General features: G+C 34.8%; 1 protein-coding gene across 2 annotated transcripts in view; it reads right to left on the bottom strand.

Moving 5' to 3' along the window:
* Positions 1-906: 906 nt before the first annotated feature.
* The window catches only part of AP3B1 (adaptor related protein complex 3 subunit beta 1), a 153,228-nt gene continuing 137,339 nt past the window's right edge, over positions 907-16,795 (bottom strand). The window contains exons 26-27 of one of the 2 annotated variants that reach the window (XM_038125180.1): positions 15,585-15,723; positions 907-2,936 (exon numbers count right to left, since the gene is read on the bottom strand). In XM_038125180.1, the coding sequence (XP_037981108.1) occupies positions 2,783-2,936; positions 15,585-15,723 (293 nt within the window). In that variant the 3' untranslated portion in view covers positions 907-2,782. The remainder of the gene's footprint in view (positions 2,937-15,584; positions 15,724-16,795) is intronic. The other variant, XR_005255446.1, reaches the window with a different exon arrangement.

The following is a 16,795-nucleotide window of genomic DNA, read 5'->3' as shown; positions in this document are numbered from 1 at the left end:
CACATGGACAAGTTCTCTCATCAGAGAGCTTATGGGTATTTCATGCAGTTTACCAAGGCAAAGTGCAAGGTGCTGCACCTGGGTCAGAGCAGCCCTGATACCAGCACAGGCTGGGGATGGACAGATCACAGCAGCCCTGCCCAGAAGAACTTGGGGTGCTGGTGGCTGAGAGGCTGGACATGACCCAGCCATGGGCACTCCCAGCCCAGAGAGCCACACGTGTCCTGGGCTGCATCCAGAGCAGTGTGGGCAGCAGGGCCAGGGAGGGGATTCTGCCCCTCTGCTCTGCTCTGCTGAGACCCCACCTGCAGTGCTGCATCAGCTCTGGGGTCACAGCACAGGAAGGACATGGAACTGCTGGAGGGAGTCCAGAGGAGGGCACAAGATGATCAGAAGGTTGTAGCAGAGGGAAAAGGCTGAGAGATTTGGGATTGCCCAGTCTGGAAAAGAGAAGGCAAGACGATTTACAATTGCATGTAGAGACAGGACAAGGGGAAATGGGTTTAAATTGAAAGAGAGTAGGTTTACATCAGATATTAGGAAGGAAATCTTCATTGTGAGGGTGGTGAAACACAGGTTGCGCAGCACAATTTTGAATGCCCCATCCCTGCAAGTGCTCAAAGCCATGTTCAACAGGGCTCTGAACAACCTGGTCTAGTGAAATGTGTCCTGTTCCATGGTAAGTGGGTTGGAACTAGATGATCTTCAAGGTCGCCCTCCAACCCATACCACTCTATGATGAGCCAAAGACCACTACCAAGAGTTATTGAATCATTTGAGTGCTGAAAAATATAAATTAGTACCAGAAACTCCATAACTATCCTTATTATACATGTTTCTGGGCTTCACTGCTAAAATGTATAAAGTATTCTAAGGAGGCAGAAAATACTCAGCAATGTGTGTGACTTAGACAGCATTAATGCACTTTTCTTTTATTTATACTGTGGTATGAGATGCAATTATTGTTTGTTTTCTCCTTTACAATCATGGCCAAAGTTTTACAGTTCAGTCTTCTCTCAGGATGCATGTTTCTGTACCTTTTCCTCAAGATCTTCTCACTGGGTCTTAATATTAAAGACTATCTACAGACCAATCTGCAGTTTCCCTGAGACAATAGAAATTTCTACAACAATTAATTTTTCATCAGTTCAAATAGCTTTTACATCACAGTTGAAAACTAATTCAATAGCAAACTCATTGCAGGATTAGGACTTCAGAAAATAATGTGAATGTTGATGAAGAACATGTACATTTCTCTTGAGGGCATAAGATTCTTGTTTGTTTTTGGGTGCTAGAGCAAACTCTAGAACCACATTTCTCACAGGAGTGCAAGATAACTGCCTTAAAAACCTCACCTCTCTTTAGCATTTGGAGCCTCTTTTCAGTTTTACTAAATTTTATTTAAAAATTCAGAAGAATTTAGTGTGAAGCAAGAAAACAGTTTTGAAAAAGCAGCATTTTGTATAATTATAAACTAGAACAGCACTAGTTGGGCATCTAAGGACCATGCAAAGGTCCTGGTGACAGAGAAAAGTTACACTTATTCAAGTATCTTCTCTGTTGCAGAGCCATGAGTTACTAGGAAAAAACATTTTGGAAGTTAGGAGAACTGATAAGAAATGAAACTGCTCAGCATCTTTCATCCTGCCATATAACCAGAATTTGAATGGAAGGTCAAAATCTGTGACCTGACAAAATTACTGAGCTGTACCAAGAAAACCAGGTACACCAACTGGTGCAAGGCTACTGGTCTTCCCCAGCTGAGTTCAGTTGATGTGGCTATGAATTTCTCTTTACCTCAAGCCCTGGTTTATAAAAAGTTGGGAAATGTTTCAGTCTAGTTAAAAAAAAAAATTGAAATAAAGCTGAACTAGTCATTAAGCTAGATGAAGTATTTGCCACAACAGTCTAACAATCAGTATTTCATTTAATACACATTTGAACAATTCAATCAGTATTTTATGAGCAGGCCAATTTGAAAATAGGCAGTTGATGGCTTTGTTTATTAACAAAAATGTAACTGTATAGCAGACAATTGTCATAGGAGTACAAACACTGGCTACTTTTGCAAGAACAATTTGCTGATATGTGTATAGTGTCCACCTCATTTGTATTTACATCAGATAAGCAGGTACATACAATACCAGCATGTCTGTTATGAATTTTCTACCAAAACAAGAAAGAGGGAGCCTCTGTTCATAAGCACTACTTTATTAGCATCTTAACAAAATATTTGAGAAAATGACAGTAGTAACAATGTTCTCAGTAGATGAATTCAGGTTTACAAGCATTTCTAGAAAACCATTTTGCTGTACTTACTGTGTTTTCACACATCAAAATTCTCTCTGAACCACATACTTGTTGTGTATGTTGCTGAAACCCACCTGCCATCTGAACTCAGTTTTCAAGCAGATTTCCATTGAACTTTACTACCTAGTATTTGTCCACTATGGTGGGGAGTGGAAACTGATGGGGAAGGAAGGTAGTGGGGGAAGGAAAGAAAGAGGGAAGGACAAGGGTAGAACGAATGGGAAATACATTTAAAAGCGCAGATAACTGACAGTAAAATATATGTTCTTTGGTTAGCAAGCAGAAAAAAAGGAAAGGACTTGCATACATGATAGATACGCACTAGCATTCTAAAGCAGAAGACAAGAATGTCAAGAGTGTATTCTTTCCCCACTGCCAGATGGAAGGGCTATTATTATAAATGAAAGGCAGCAGTAGTGGATGCCAGGCACTTTTGTTGTGTGCCAGATTCTGAAGTCCAGATGTAAGCAGGTTACCCCTGGGACAGGACAGGCTTCAGCTCCTGCAGCAGAACAGAACCAATCACAGTTTTCTCAGTGTTTATGATGAGCTGTGCTGTAGGGCTCTCCTTCAGCTCCACTGTGACTAGCATCAGTGACCCACTGTGCACAGTCTTAGCTGCAAACCTGGAGGGAAAAGGAAAAAAAAAAAGAAAAGAGAAAAATCATAGAGGATCCTAAGGTCAAAGGCTGCTAATGTTTCTTTCTGCAAGAGTTAAATGAGTTCAAATATAATAAAATGCTTCTAAATTCATTAATGCATTTCAGGGGATAAAACAATAAAACCTCCCATAAATTCTTCAAACATAATTTATGTAAATATTTTTGCATTTTATAATTTTATAAGGGCAAAGAGGTATCATGCAAAATTTTGTATTTAGTAGTACAAACGAAATATTTTAAAAATAATTTTTAATGTAAATATTGATTCTTCATTTCATCTACTATATTCATACACACTGACAACCTGACTACAGCTATATAGAATTTTCATAGGATTTTCATTAGTTGGTGCCCCAAAGACAATACTATGTATTAAATGTAGAACACATACAAAAAGCCAAACTATTGTACTTACTGAAAGATGTCTCCTCCAGTAAACCCAGAAATTAGTTCAAATGAAAACCAGTCAAAATTATAAACATATGAAACAATCAGTTTGAAATTATAGTAGCAGCAAGACAGAGTTATTCTGTGAATTTATCTCCAGAACCATAAAAATGTGGCCAATATTTTAAAATATTTTATAATTATTAAAATCCTACAAAGGAAATAAAAAACTATCATCCAATCAGACAGACAAAAGTTAGGACTAATGCAGCATTACTAAATTCCAAGACATGAAGAACCCACTAATTACATGGAATTAAAAGCAAAACTAGCCTTTTAAGCACCACAATTGACTGAAAAGCCATTTTAGGCACAATGAACTTCTGTCAATCCCGTTAATTCATTCTGTGCACAGAGCCAGGCCCAAGAGACAGGAAGCAAGAGGATGGCAACAGCGTCCATCTTTCCATCTTCCCCAAGGAGCACAACATGCTCTCCCCCCTTCTTGGTTACTTCTCTACAACAAAGTTGCTGCACATGGGCTTTTGAAAACACTAACAAGTGTAGAGCAGGTCTGTGACCCTGTCTGACCCCACTTTGCAGGGCCAATCTCCCCTCCTCTTTCTGAATGACACGTGTCTGAATCAGAGCCATCTGCCTCAATTTGCGCAACATCTTCAGTCACAATAGGACCCAGTTAGCCCTGACAACAGCTCACAATACAGAAAAATCAAACTGCTGCGCTGACAGCACGCTGTGGGCTATTGAAGAGCAAACCAACTGGTCAGTGTCTCCTGTCTGACAATCAGCATGGGCCTTGCAAAGCGCCTACCCAAGCCCTTGGGGATCGGTTTAATTACCATCAACATAAAGGAGGGAGTTTATCAGGAGATACTCAAAAAACTTCACTCCAGACTTAATTAAAATATTAGCCACTTAAGCAGGAAGCAGGTTCTTTTTAAACGAGAAGTAATTTCTATCTTTTTTTTCTTCTTTTTAAACTAAGCATATCAAAATCTCATAATACATTATACTAATTATGGAAACATGGGGCACTTTTCTAATGTCACCCATCACAGGTCAATCTGTTTCTTTTGTCTGGATTACAGACACATTCAAAGGCCTCTCTTTTTAACAGAAGGTTATAAAACAATATTACTAGTACAAAAATTACCTACTTAGGTAGTTATATCAATGATTTCATCTACTTACGCTGCAAGGTACAAGATGACTATTTCTCTTGTTGACTTCGACAGGGGGATAATTATAGAAACAATAGTCTTATTAGTCATTTTATTTACTTAACAGTTGTGTCTTGGGACAACACAGAAGCAGATTATCTCTGAGTATGCACATAAATAGGTTGCTAGTTGGAACTCCTGCTGTGCTTCATAGCCCCGAGATTTGATTTTACCCTCTTTTATCAAAAGCTGAAAGTGATACAAAGTCAGCGTTCTGGCAAAGCCAAGGTGGTCCGAAGCATGAGAGATGAGTTTTGTGCTGATATTTTTACATGTGAATTTGCAAAATCACTTAGGAGATCAATAGTACTTTTTCATAGCCCTGAATAAACCACACAAAATCAATAAAATGTAAGTTTGCATGTGGTTTGCCAGACGCAAAGGGCCTGATCCTCAGGTAATTTTACACGAAGTGTTAATACGCATAACTAGCAGCAGCTAATCAGCTTCTATCCATGGTCACCGATTAGTGTCCGGAATTGCTCAGTGAAGGAAGAACTGGACTGCAACAGGAAGACTTATTTCACCATTAAAAATGCATGTATAGAAGAGAACCACTCAGTGGGTTTACTGCTGCTTTTGATCTTTGGAAACCAAAATCTGTTCCTTAGAATAGGGAATATAATCTAGTTTCTAAGGAGAGGTATAAATACACTTGTATAATCTGCAAAACTGAATACAGTTATAATAGGATTGAGCAGTTGGCACTAGCAGTAAAACCGGTTTGTCAGTTATTTAGATGTTTTAAATACACTGTCATTGAAGGATTTAGTTAATAGCTGTTTTTTCAACTAAATACATGTTACAGCATTTATATACTAACTCTTACCATAAACACTCAAGAATTTTGTCAAAAGGTGTGTTGTGCTCAACTATATACGTAGGGAAGCCTAAAAAGGCATGAAAAAAATCTCTCAGCAGCAAAAAATTCATCACTAATAACATGCGTCCACTCTCAGTGAGAAACTTTCATTTTCTCCATGAGGTCAGTAATAATTTTTCACTTTGTAGGTAAGAATTTGAATTAAAAACAAACAAAAATCCCTAAACCAAACTAAACCAAAAAAAGACAATAAACCAACAAGAAATCTTTGGCTTTAATAAGCCTTGAAAACTGCACTGTGATACATTTAGATCTAGGATGTACATTGATTGATTGTAGGTCCAAAAGAATTAATTTGTCCTCTGGACAACTCTAAACATAAGACATGTATTATGAGCATGGTTCTGTTGCAACAAAGGATCCATCTGTAAATATGAAAAAATCCCAAACAAACAACAAAAACAAACCCAAAAAAACAAAGCAAATGAGAATATATCCAGAAAACAAATCCAAATATTTACTAATAGCTTCAAGATGGCTGTTTCTGCTATGATGCAGTATTTAATTCTGTGATAATATTGATTCTAAATCTGATTTTACATCATTAAAATATTCAGGAACATTTGCAGCTGTTAATATTTTTTCCATTTAAAAAAAAAATCAAGACAGATTGGAACAAAACAATGTGAGAAATATTTGCATATTCTGAACATTTACAATTCTTTTTTTTTAGAAAGAATGTTAAATATTCTGAGCATATGTGACATGCAAAAAAAAGAGGCGTTAATACATTATTTTTATATAAATGTAGTACCTATCAATGGATAAGGAAATACACTTTAAGAATCAAATTCAGCACCAATAAAGTACTACATATTTTTAGAAAATAACTAGGTCTTTCAGAAGAAATAACTAGGTCTTTCAGGAGTTAAAAATAAAGCATATAGTCTCAGTGACTTCCAATGAAAATAAAATTTGTTCATGATAACCATAGAGAAAAATTTGATATATAAAGTTGATGTAAAGAGAAAACACAGAGTGTCAGATACTACAATGTGACAGCATTTGCCAAACACTGACTTTGCAATGATGACTAGTCTGAATACAGACTGGAAGTAATTTTCTCTTTTTTTATAGACAAACTATAGCTACTATAAGGAGATGCATTTTTTGGGGGAAAGGTTCTGAAAATTTCAGTGGCAGTGAATATACAGCAGCAGACTAACTCACTTAAAATCTGCTCTTCAAAATTCAACATTTGTGAAAGTAAATTTACACCTGAACACTCACTATCAGAATATAAATAAGTGCAAATCGGGATATTTATAGGAGAGCCGGGTTTGTTACACATAATTCAACAGCATTAAAACACACTCTTTCCTGTCCAGGGCTCTTCTTCCTCTTTGACTTTCCTATTCAAGCTAAATTTTCTTCTTTTTCTGTTGTACTGCTTACCACAAAGAGTGACAATTGCCCATGGAGGTTAAAACTTTTTTTTTCCTCTGCCCTTTCTTTAAATCTTGTACATGAAGCCTTCAATTACTGCCTGCTGAAGCAGACAGAATCCTATTAGTAAGGAAGACAATCAGAAGATGCAATGCCCTGCCCTAGCTGTAGAAAAATAATTAGTCCAAAGCTGACAAATGTGTAATCAAATTATGCAATGAATATATTCAAAGGGGAAAAAAATACTGCTGTGAATTAGTCTTCAATTTGTAAATATAAGAATGAATAACTACAAAGGAGCTTCCAGCATGTCAACTGGACAACAAAGATACTTACATTTATAGTTTCAGTACTCTGAATCCCCGTATTGCTCTGCTATGTACAGATTTCGGCTATGTACCTTATAAATAACAACTCATCTAAAAATTGGCTACTTGTATTTATTTGTATTAATAAAAATTTGTATTAACCTGTATTCATTCTCTAAGTAAGCCTTAGAAAGTGAAAGGAAGTATTTGGGTATTAGTTCTGACCTCAGGATAGAGAGACCTTAATACTAAAACTGTAAACACAAATATACCCACAAAAAGAAGGAACTTATCCTGATGATTTTAACATTGGTTACTACTAATAAAATTTGATTGCTATTTACCTTAAAAATCATATTATGATAATGTGACTTTCTTTTCCCCTGCATATTTAATGCAATTTTAACACTATCTCTGAACAAATTGTTCAAAATACCTAATTCATTAAAATAATGTAATTATTTTCCAACATTATCCATTTTTCCAGGGGGTATAAAATAACAAAACTGTAAAATAAATTGCAGTCAAATGTACATATTTTTACCACATTTACTTGTATTGCCAAAATAGATTTTAAGTCTGTCCTCAGTTTCTAGTAAGCAGCTGCACTGTACCTCTAACAAAAATGCAGAAACACAAGTGAGTAGTCTGAACTTACTGTCCAATACATAGTACTACTCCACATGCTCAAAAAGATGCTGCATGAACTTCTTATCATCTTCCAAATTTATCATTAGCGTAAAAATATCAGCATTTTTATATGTCGGTATTTATATCTCCTCCCTTAAACTTCAATGAGCTAAGAGCTTGAATCAAAGTATTTGGTCCTCCCACCTTGAAAATTCTAATTGCAATACTCAATCTATTTTGTTTTTTATATATTTCACTAATTCTTTTTTTTCCCTACAGAATTGGACATTTAATATGATACATGCTTGAGAATTATACTCAGTCTATTTTTAAAACAGACTATACATTTAAATTTGCAGGAAAATTATTTAATTTCAAGAAAGCAGATTATTTTATAGAGAGATATTAAAATATTAAATATTAAATACTCAGAGATCTTTACAATCAAAGACAGTATTCTGCTCAGTTAGTTCTCAAAGTGTTAAGCATTTTCTGTTTAAATAACTGGCTCAAAGGGCTCCTGTTTGTTTTTCAAAGAAAATGCTGCACATATTTATCACTTTATAACATTCAGATACAAAAGCAGTGCTGTCCTCTAGTGGAGAGCAAATAAGCCAGCCTAGAACAATCTGTTTTGATCAACAGCATATGTAAAATGACTCACTCATATTTTAACGTGGAGACCAGATTTAATTTCCTAAAGTTATTTAAAAATCTTGCAATTTACATATGAGCTCCTTAATACAATAATATATCTACAGCGTTAAGTGCATTAAAATGATTCTGTGTGAAGACATTCTCTTGATCAAGTATTTTACACTAGTTATTTAAAATTTTGATATGATGATAACACATGAAAACAGTATTAGTATACACTGGCCCTTGTTAGCAGAGAGAAAATTTCAAGATTTTGGAACATTAGGATTTGATTAAAGATTTGATTAGGCTTGATTATGGAATAATTGTAATAGGAAGAGTAATATGAGGAACTACAGAATGAGTACTTCCATACTTATAAAATTCAGTTTTCTTTCCTCTATTAATAAAAAAATTAACCTAAGAATAGTTACTAAGCAGAAAGACTTCTAGTCCTGCCTGTTTAAAGAAATATAAATGGTTAGCCTAGCTGGGATTTTTCTTTTTTTTTAAATTAAATACAGAAAACAAAACCAAACCCCCCAAAACAGAAAGCTGGAATTACTTCCATCATAAAGCAAGAAAACATTAAGAGTTTAAAAATCCTGCTTAAAATAAAGGGTGAAATAATTGTGGACATGGATACACTATTCCATTTAAAATTCTGTCTCCTACAGGTAAAGACTACCAGAGAAGCTGTTTTGCCTAGGTTATTTAGCTCTCTAATTAATTCCTACTTGAGAGATTAGGGAGCAAAATCAAAGCTGCATGCCTGTTACAAGTTTATTTACGCAGCTACCCACTGAAGCTTTCTAGAAGAGCAGAACAGGAAGACTGAGCCCCACAGCTAGGGAATTACAGAAGCAAAACAGTCTTAGGTAACTGCATCAAAGGAGCTACTTTGAAGGAGCAGAAGCTTCACTTCCTTGGAGCTCTCCAACAGGCTAACTGCTTAGTAAAAACCTTAGAACAAGTGTGCTTGCACATAGAACAGAAAATGCCTTTAAAAAATCTTTGTGGATTTATAGACCTGTTTATCTGCTACTGACAACACATACTCTGATTCAAGTAAATATCTATAAAGAATTTATATTTCTCAAAAATTTATACATGGTGTTTATCCTCAATAGATGGGTATTTTCCTTTACAGCAGACATACTGGAAGCAGATGTGGTTGTTAGTTATGTTAAGGTGATGGGGTCTGATTATTAACTTTCTGCCTTCAAATTCTTCCAAATTTAGTGCAAACTGGAAGACGATATACACAGAAAATTTTTTTCAGGTGGACCCCATAGATGGAGTTTGGGTCAATACAAATGTACGTACACAAACATGCCATGGCATACCTTTTCTCCCCACATTAAGTGTGACTGGATTAAAAAGATGTGGGGAGGATAACTGATTACTAACCACAGCATTCTCTGATAATCAAAAATGCTGGTAAACAAAACCCTCTTTCCTTTGAGAATCAGTCTGCCAATATAGTATAAATGGGACATGACAGGTTGCAAAATGATAAAAAGGGGTGAATACAACCAGACTGTCAAGCTGATGCATGGGGTGAAAAATAAAATCTAGTGAAACATGGTTTGGATTTCTGTATTTTCTGGATTTTGAACATTTTATGCAAGTTTTTACATTTGGTGTTGTTGTTTGCTTATTATTCAGAGTATGAATTCTCACCAACTGCAGCGTGTCTACTGTCATAATAAATGATTGACACAGTATGATTCTGATTTTGCTGAAGGGTAGCAATACAAGCCTCCACAAGACAGGTGGACCATATTTACATCTTGTTCAATAATTGTTTATTCAAGAAATCACAGTTAAGGGTACACTAAGCAATGTCATACTATGTACAGCAAGCTCTGAAGAAACTACTAATCTACATGGTTCAAGTAAATTGCCCTTAAAAATATAAGTCTCAGAACTGCACAGTCACTGCATCCACTGCAGTGCTTGAGCTAGGTTAGACCTGCCCCAGCAATGAGCATAAGTGCTGTTTCATGCTTCTTTGTTTAAAACTTAGCTTGCTTGCTGCTAATTCATGTGTCCACTATGACACCGCAGTAAGACATGAGAATCTTCCCTCTGCAAGTCCTGGTCATGTCTAAAAAGAAGTGATGGCTGTTAAGTGTCACCACTTTTTGTGACTGTAATGGAGAAAGACATTAAAATCCCTGTCTTAAAATGTGAAATGGCTGTTCTGAAGCACTTTAGAGCTTCGTTGTTGAAAGAGATTTGATTTTCCCCAAAACCTCAGATTGTTCCATATAGGGTTGTTGAAATTATACAATTGACCATGTGAAATTTGAGGACTGAAATTAATGCTGTCGTTTGTCTCAGAGGGCAAGTCAATGGTTACAGCCATCCTGATGAACTGTAGAACAGAGATATGCATATAGCACCATGCTCACTTTCTAATCCTGCTACTTCCTATTAGCAATTGAGGATTACTTCCATAATACAACAGCAGCAACAAACTAGTGCAATGGACTATTAAATAAGTTGAGGTCGACTAAACTTCATTCTTCATTATCCACCCTACAAGCTTCAGAATTTTATCTCACTGACTGATTGGGCAATGCACAGGTAGTCTTCAAGAACGAAAATAGTGGAAAAAATTATCTATCTTGCACCACTTTTAGAGTCACAGTCATTGAAATAAGTAATATTTTGTAGTATGATGCATCCCATTTAGGAAATGCTTTGGGAATCTGAAGGGAGAGAGGCAGGCAGTTGAAGATAGCCTGATTCTCCATCCCATTGCACATTATACTCTGACATCAATGGAAGCACACAAGTATAAAACAAAATGAAAATGAAGAAGTAAATCCAGCTTGTGATCTTTGGTCTGAACAGATTTTTCTGTCATATGCTGCTGCCAACACTTTAAAAGCTTTGCACCATATTTTTGTTGGTAGCATGAAAAGACACCTTCTATGTGTATTTCCATTACTTTTTTTCCTAAGCCAATTTAGCCTGAAACACCTCTTCTTCATGCATAGGGCCTTATGCAATAGTAGACAATATTTTGACACTTTCTAGAGGATCATGAGAGCATACAAGTCGTTATAAGATTCAAGTCTGCAACTAGTCTTTTCATTCTATCACTATCTGTTATCTTTTACTATAATCAAAGTGAAGCAGATGACGACTACCTATACTTGTAGGAGATGAAAATTAATAAAGGAGGAAGAGATCTGAGGAACTTTTAGAATATTCATTTGAGAAGAATAAGCAACACATTGAAAGTAACAGTAGCATTGAGGGCATTTCTGAGTAAATAAGGCTTGTGTCAGTTAAATAGAATATGGCTGAAAATCTTGAATAATGCCTTCATCTCATCATATTTTATAGAAGAGCCTGTATTTCTTTGTTGTTGTTGTTGTATCTAAAGCAATGAATGTTACTGCCCAAGTAGAGAGACCAGGAGCTCAAGTGATATTCTATAGAAAAATCAACTTTGAGGGAATAAATGCCCTCCATTATGTATCCTCTTATCTTGAAGATAGAACAATTCCTAATAGGCTTTCCCCACTGACAACAAACAGCAGTCATACTTCAACTGAAAAGTACTTGTTCCCTAAAGGTAGTTATTCAGAGTGATTTAATTCCCTGCAGGAACAAATACTTTTCTTTCAGTGTCTTTGTGTTCAGATATGCAAATGGTGCCCTCAGTTGTGGTCTGAACCAAAAGACAGAAGCTTGGTGCTTCAGCTGACTCCTTGAAATCACTTCCTCAACATCAAGTAACAGTTCTTAGAACATTAAAAGAGCTATGGATATTCCAACAATTATGCTAATCAGTCTTGTGAAAATATATTTTAAGAAAAAAAAGAACTCTTCTTTCAGAAGTTTTAATATTTAAGAAAACTCATTTCCAATTCAAGAAAATCTCTCTTTTGAAATGGATTTCATATTCTTACTTCTAGTAGAAGCTTTTTAAAATTGAAATAATGTTTTCACTTATTAGCAAAAGCAAGAAAGATCAATACATAAAATAGCTAAATTCTATTAAGAACATGCAAATACATTGCATGTTGTCCTGCAAGGCCCTGTAATCCAAGCCCTTGAATAAACTCCATTGAAGATGAGGTAACTACTCTAAAGGAAGCAAAATAGTACAGCAAATTTATTTTTCAAATAGTAATTATTAACCTGCACTTTTGTCTGCTGACAACTATGTCCATATTGAGTTAAAAATTTTTGCAACCATCACTTCAAACAAAAACCAGCCAGAAAAGACAGTTTAAAGCAGAATCAACTATGTCACCTGGCATATTGTTCTAGATTCATTTAGCAGTTAAATTGTTACACTGTAACTAACTTCACAAATTTAGTAGCCGCAGGGTAAAGAGAGAAAAGAAATGTATGTAAGAAAGTGTTGCTACATTGTGATATGCTCAGATATATAGCTGATGTATTTGACATTTGCTTTCACTTATTCTGTTTTTCTTTGGTGACTGTATGCTACTCTGTTGATATTTATTTCAAGTATTTACTTTTGAATCTTCATTATATTTGCTTTAAGTGTTTTTACTTGGTGCAAAAATAAAATCCTTATAGAGTTATTAATTTAAGGACCAGTAATTGGATTCCACCACCATGACAACATCTTCAGCATGAATGTGAATATGTTTAGACTGAAAGAAACCATGAAACACACCTGTTCATGTCCATTAGATACTCTTGCACTTGTATTAAACTGTACAATTTAATTTTGAATTAGTATATTGCTTTACCAGGCAATACAATTTTTCTGATATTAGCCATCATTAAGCAGTAATACTCAAGTTGGGGATGACCAACTAATAGGTTAATGTAATTTATGCTGCACAATGCAGAACGCCAGTTAAAAAACTACTTATTTTTCTGTGTAAAAAGGCTTCTTCCAAGAAGTCAGCTGAAGTAGTCCTCACAGAACAGCATGATGAGCTAAAAGTTTTTTGACATAATTTTTTTCTGCAATATCACTTGCAATAAAACAAGACAAATGACAATCCTATAAAAACTTAGAAAATTAACTTTTAATGTATTTTTATTGAATCTGTAACTGTTTAGACCAGATAAAAGGTGACTGTTTATTTTATTATCCTGAAATTGTGTATCAAATAAAAGTCACAATTCTTGAGACTTCTGCCAGAAGAGACTTGATTTTTGTTTCCTCTCATGACAGAGTTCATTTAATCCAAACATACGTTTACCTTAGATACATATAGATACATACATATATATACATATATATAAACTATTTTGGTCATTTTTCCAGCATTTTGGAAGGATTAATTATCAAATATCTATCTCAAATATTCATTCATGTGAATCTAGGATTTACTTTAATGATGAATCATTACTGTTTTAAAGATTACAAGGTCTATCACAGTATCGATTAGGTGATGTTCCTGCTCAGTAAAATCTAGGTGGAATTATGACTACATAATAACTGTGAACTCCATTTACTTATGGTGAAGCAAACAAAGGACTGTTTTCTAAATGTTTATCAACTGCTGGGCATTTCTCATAGGCCACTTAAATTATAATAGTTATAAACTATTTGTTTTGCTTAATAGAATATTATGTAATTGATTCTATAACTATTCTGGCAGTCTGAAAACATTGTATTTTGAATCTAAAAAAATCAAAGAAGATTTCAGGATGTTCTGAAGCCTTCTCTGAATACTCCAGCTTGTTCCAAACATGCCTTTAAGCACTGTCTCTGAAGGAGTACCAACAGTAAGCACACCTTCAATATATTTACTGTTGGTTATAGACTCTGTTGTAAAAAACTTCCTTTAAAGTAAACCAAAAGAGCAAAAGAAAACACCATCAAATTAGAAACTTATCAACAAGCAGGAAACGTGTGGCTGAGCTAGGAGCTAGCTTAATATTTTAGGGAGCCTTTTTGAGACTCAGTCAACAAAATAATCCATGCCTATGCAATGTCTCATGTGATAGACAGGGTAAAGATGGAGAGCACCTGTAGGCAGCAGACACTTCAGTCTCTCTCGATTGACACTCTCACCTAGTCTTTGAATTGATGTTGAGAACACAGGCTATACAGATCCCTCAGGGATGCAACAAATGAGGACTCTTTCATGGAGGATCAGGTGTCAACAGTGACAATCATTTCAGTGCAATTGCACTAGCTGTGCCATGTTTTTATGGTGAAACTGAATTTTACCATTAACCGTATCAAATACATAGGAAAATCCAGCTGAGTTAATGTTAATGCAATGCACTACAACTGCCCAGCAATGCAAAAGAGACTACATCCAACAATATCAGGTTATTAATCTTGTGTAGGCTACAGAATTCTCACCCTTTCAAACAGCCATCTCAGTCAGCAAAATTTCAAAGAAAAGCTTAGTTGTTTTCTTTAAAAGAAGAGATTTTGCTTTTATTGAATAGTAAAATTCAGGGGACTAGAGATAATTCAGAATTTAGTGAACAGTTTTAGTAGTTGGTATTTGTTTTCTTATTTCAAGACCATGTTAACCTGTTTGTTCCTGCCACAAGTGAGAAGCCATACAGATTCACAGGACTAAATGTTTTGAGTCAATCACATAAAAAGCTGTCATCAACCAACAATGGCATCAATTCCACTGACATCCTGTATCATAGCATTTGGATGAAATTGATTAATCTACAAGTAAAAACTGGAAATTTGACAGGGCAAATGACTTTCTTGGCTGATAATTGTTTTTGTTTGCAGATATATATGTAGGAAAGTAAAAAAAAAAAGTAGCAAAACAACTTGCTCCTCACAGATGATAAAACTAGGGCAGGCTACTTACTATGGGAAACAGAAACAAAAGTTAAAAAAATCCCCAAAAACCTTCTTGAAAGTACTGTGTTCTAAAAGGCTACCTCTTCCCTTTGAAACAAAACAAGGGATGGACAATTTCCTCTAACTGTGTACAGTAAAGTCTAGACATTTCTATATACACTCAATTAATGAGCTGCAGAGTACTTAGTCTCAAGTTACTATCTGCTTAGTATATTTCAGTATAATTTGGTACCTTCTTCCTTAGAGGTATAGGTAATAAAATTTTCCCCAGTATTATCAAATGTTGATGAATTTTGAACTAACAACTTAATATTAAAAGATGGTCATACTTTAAATAACATACAATCTTACCTGTGTATGTTATCTTGACCAGAAGGGACTACCCCCACGTTTGCTGCTTTCACTACTCTCTCAATTATTACAAGTCTAGTAGAGTTCTGTGGAGCAATAGTTATTGTAGTAGATGTCTCATTCATTCCTGTCAACATTCCTGAAACATTAAGTATTTCATTATGAATATGCTAAGACTTGCTTGCTTATTAAGCATTAAACCAAAATAGTAGACATCTAAACAAAAAAAAAGCATTAAAAGTTAGATCATTTATTGAGAAAACAATTTCATAAGAACTCACATAATTACCTTACTTTAATGTCTTACTTGCAATGACCTATTATCAGAAACAAATTAGTAATAGCTGAACAATGACATGTGTGATACTAATGCAACTATGAAACCAAGGTAGTTTTTTTCTCATAAAAAGCTTAATTTAAAAGAAGAATGTGAATACAGAAATTAAATATTAAGTAAGACTGATTTGGAAAGGTCCAGCTTAAGTAAGAACATATACAAAAATCCTTTATACTCTTTCAATCATACATTTAATTATAATTTCATATCCAATTGCTAAAAATTATCTTTAAATTCAGATGGTAGTAATTGGTTCAATTTAGTTATTTAAGAGAAGGTCAGCACATTAGAAACTGGTAAATTCAGTTAGCATCCAGCTCTCTAAAATATCAACATAAACTATTTGAGTAAAATTATTTGAATATCACTACAAAATGGAACCGAAATACAAAGATTATATCCAAACATACGATGAAGAAAAAGTAAAGAAGGATATGACATTCAAGGACATATCATGACACAACTCATACTTTTCTATCAATATCCATTGTTTAGAAGAATGATTTGTTGGATGCTCATGTTGATTAAACACAACAGTAACTACAACTTAACACTGTGAGTGCCTTTTTACAGTATGTTCAGAAGCTGAAAATGCAGACAAAGGAGCGCGGTACTTCAGGCAGAAATATGAAGCATCTGAACCAACACTAACAATGAAAACAACATAAAAGTCTCAAAAGGCCAAGGTTTTAGGGCTGCACATACAATTGTAACCCAGAGGAAATAGTAATACCAAGATGCTTAGTAAGAACAATTAAAACAATAAATCCAGCATTTCAATGCCCCGGAATGTGCTGCTGTCACAGAATAAGAAATATGAAAGTAAAAATGGAACAGCTGATGAGTAAATAATAGGATATTTTGAAAGAGAACA

This window comes from Motacilla alba, chromosome Z, assembly GCF_015832195.1.
Source record: "Motacilla alba alba isolate MOTALB_02 chromosome Z, Motacilla_alba_V1.0_pri, whole genome shotgun sequence".
In the NCBI taxonomy this organism is placed as follows: Eukaryota; Metazoa; Chordata; class Aves; order Passeriformes; family Motacillidae; genus Motacilla; species Motacilla alba.
Note: the sequence above shows the minus strand (reverse complement) of the source record. Positions and strands in the feature narration are given on the sequence as shown.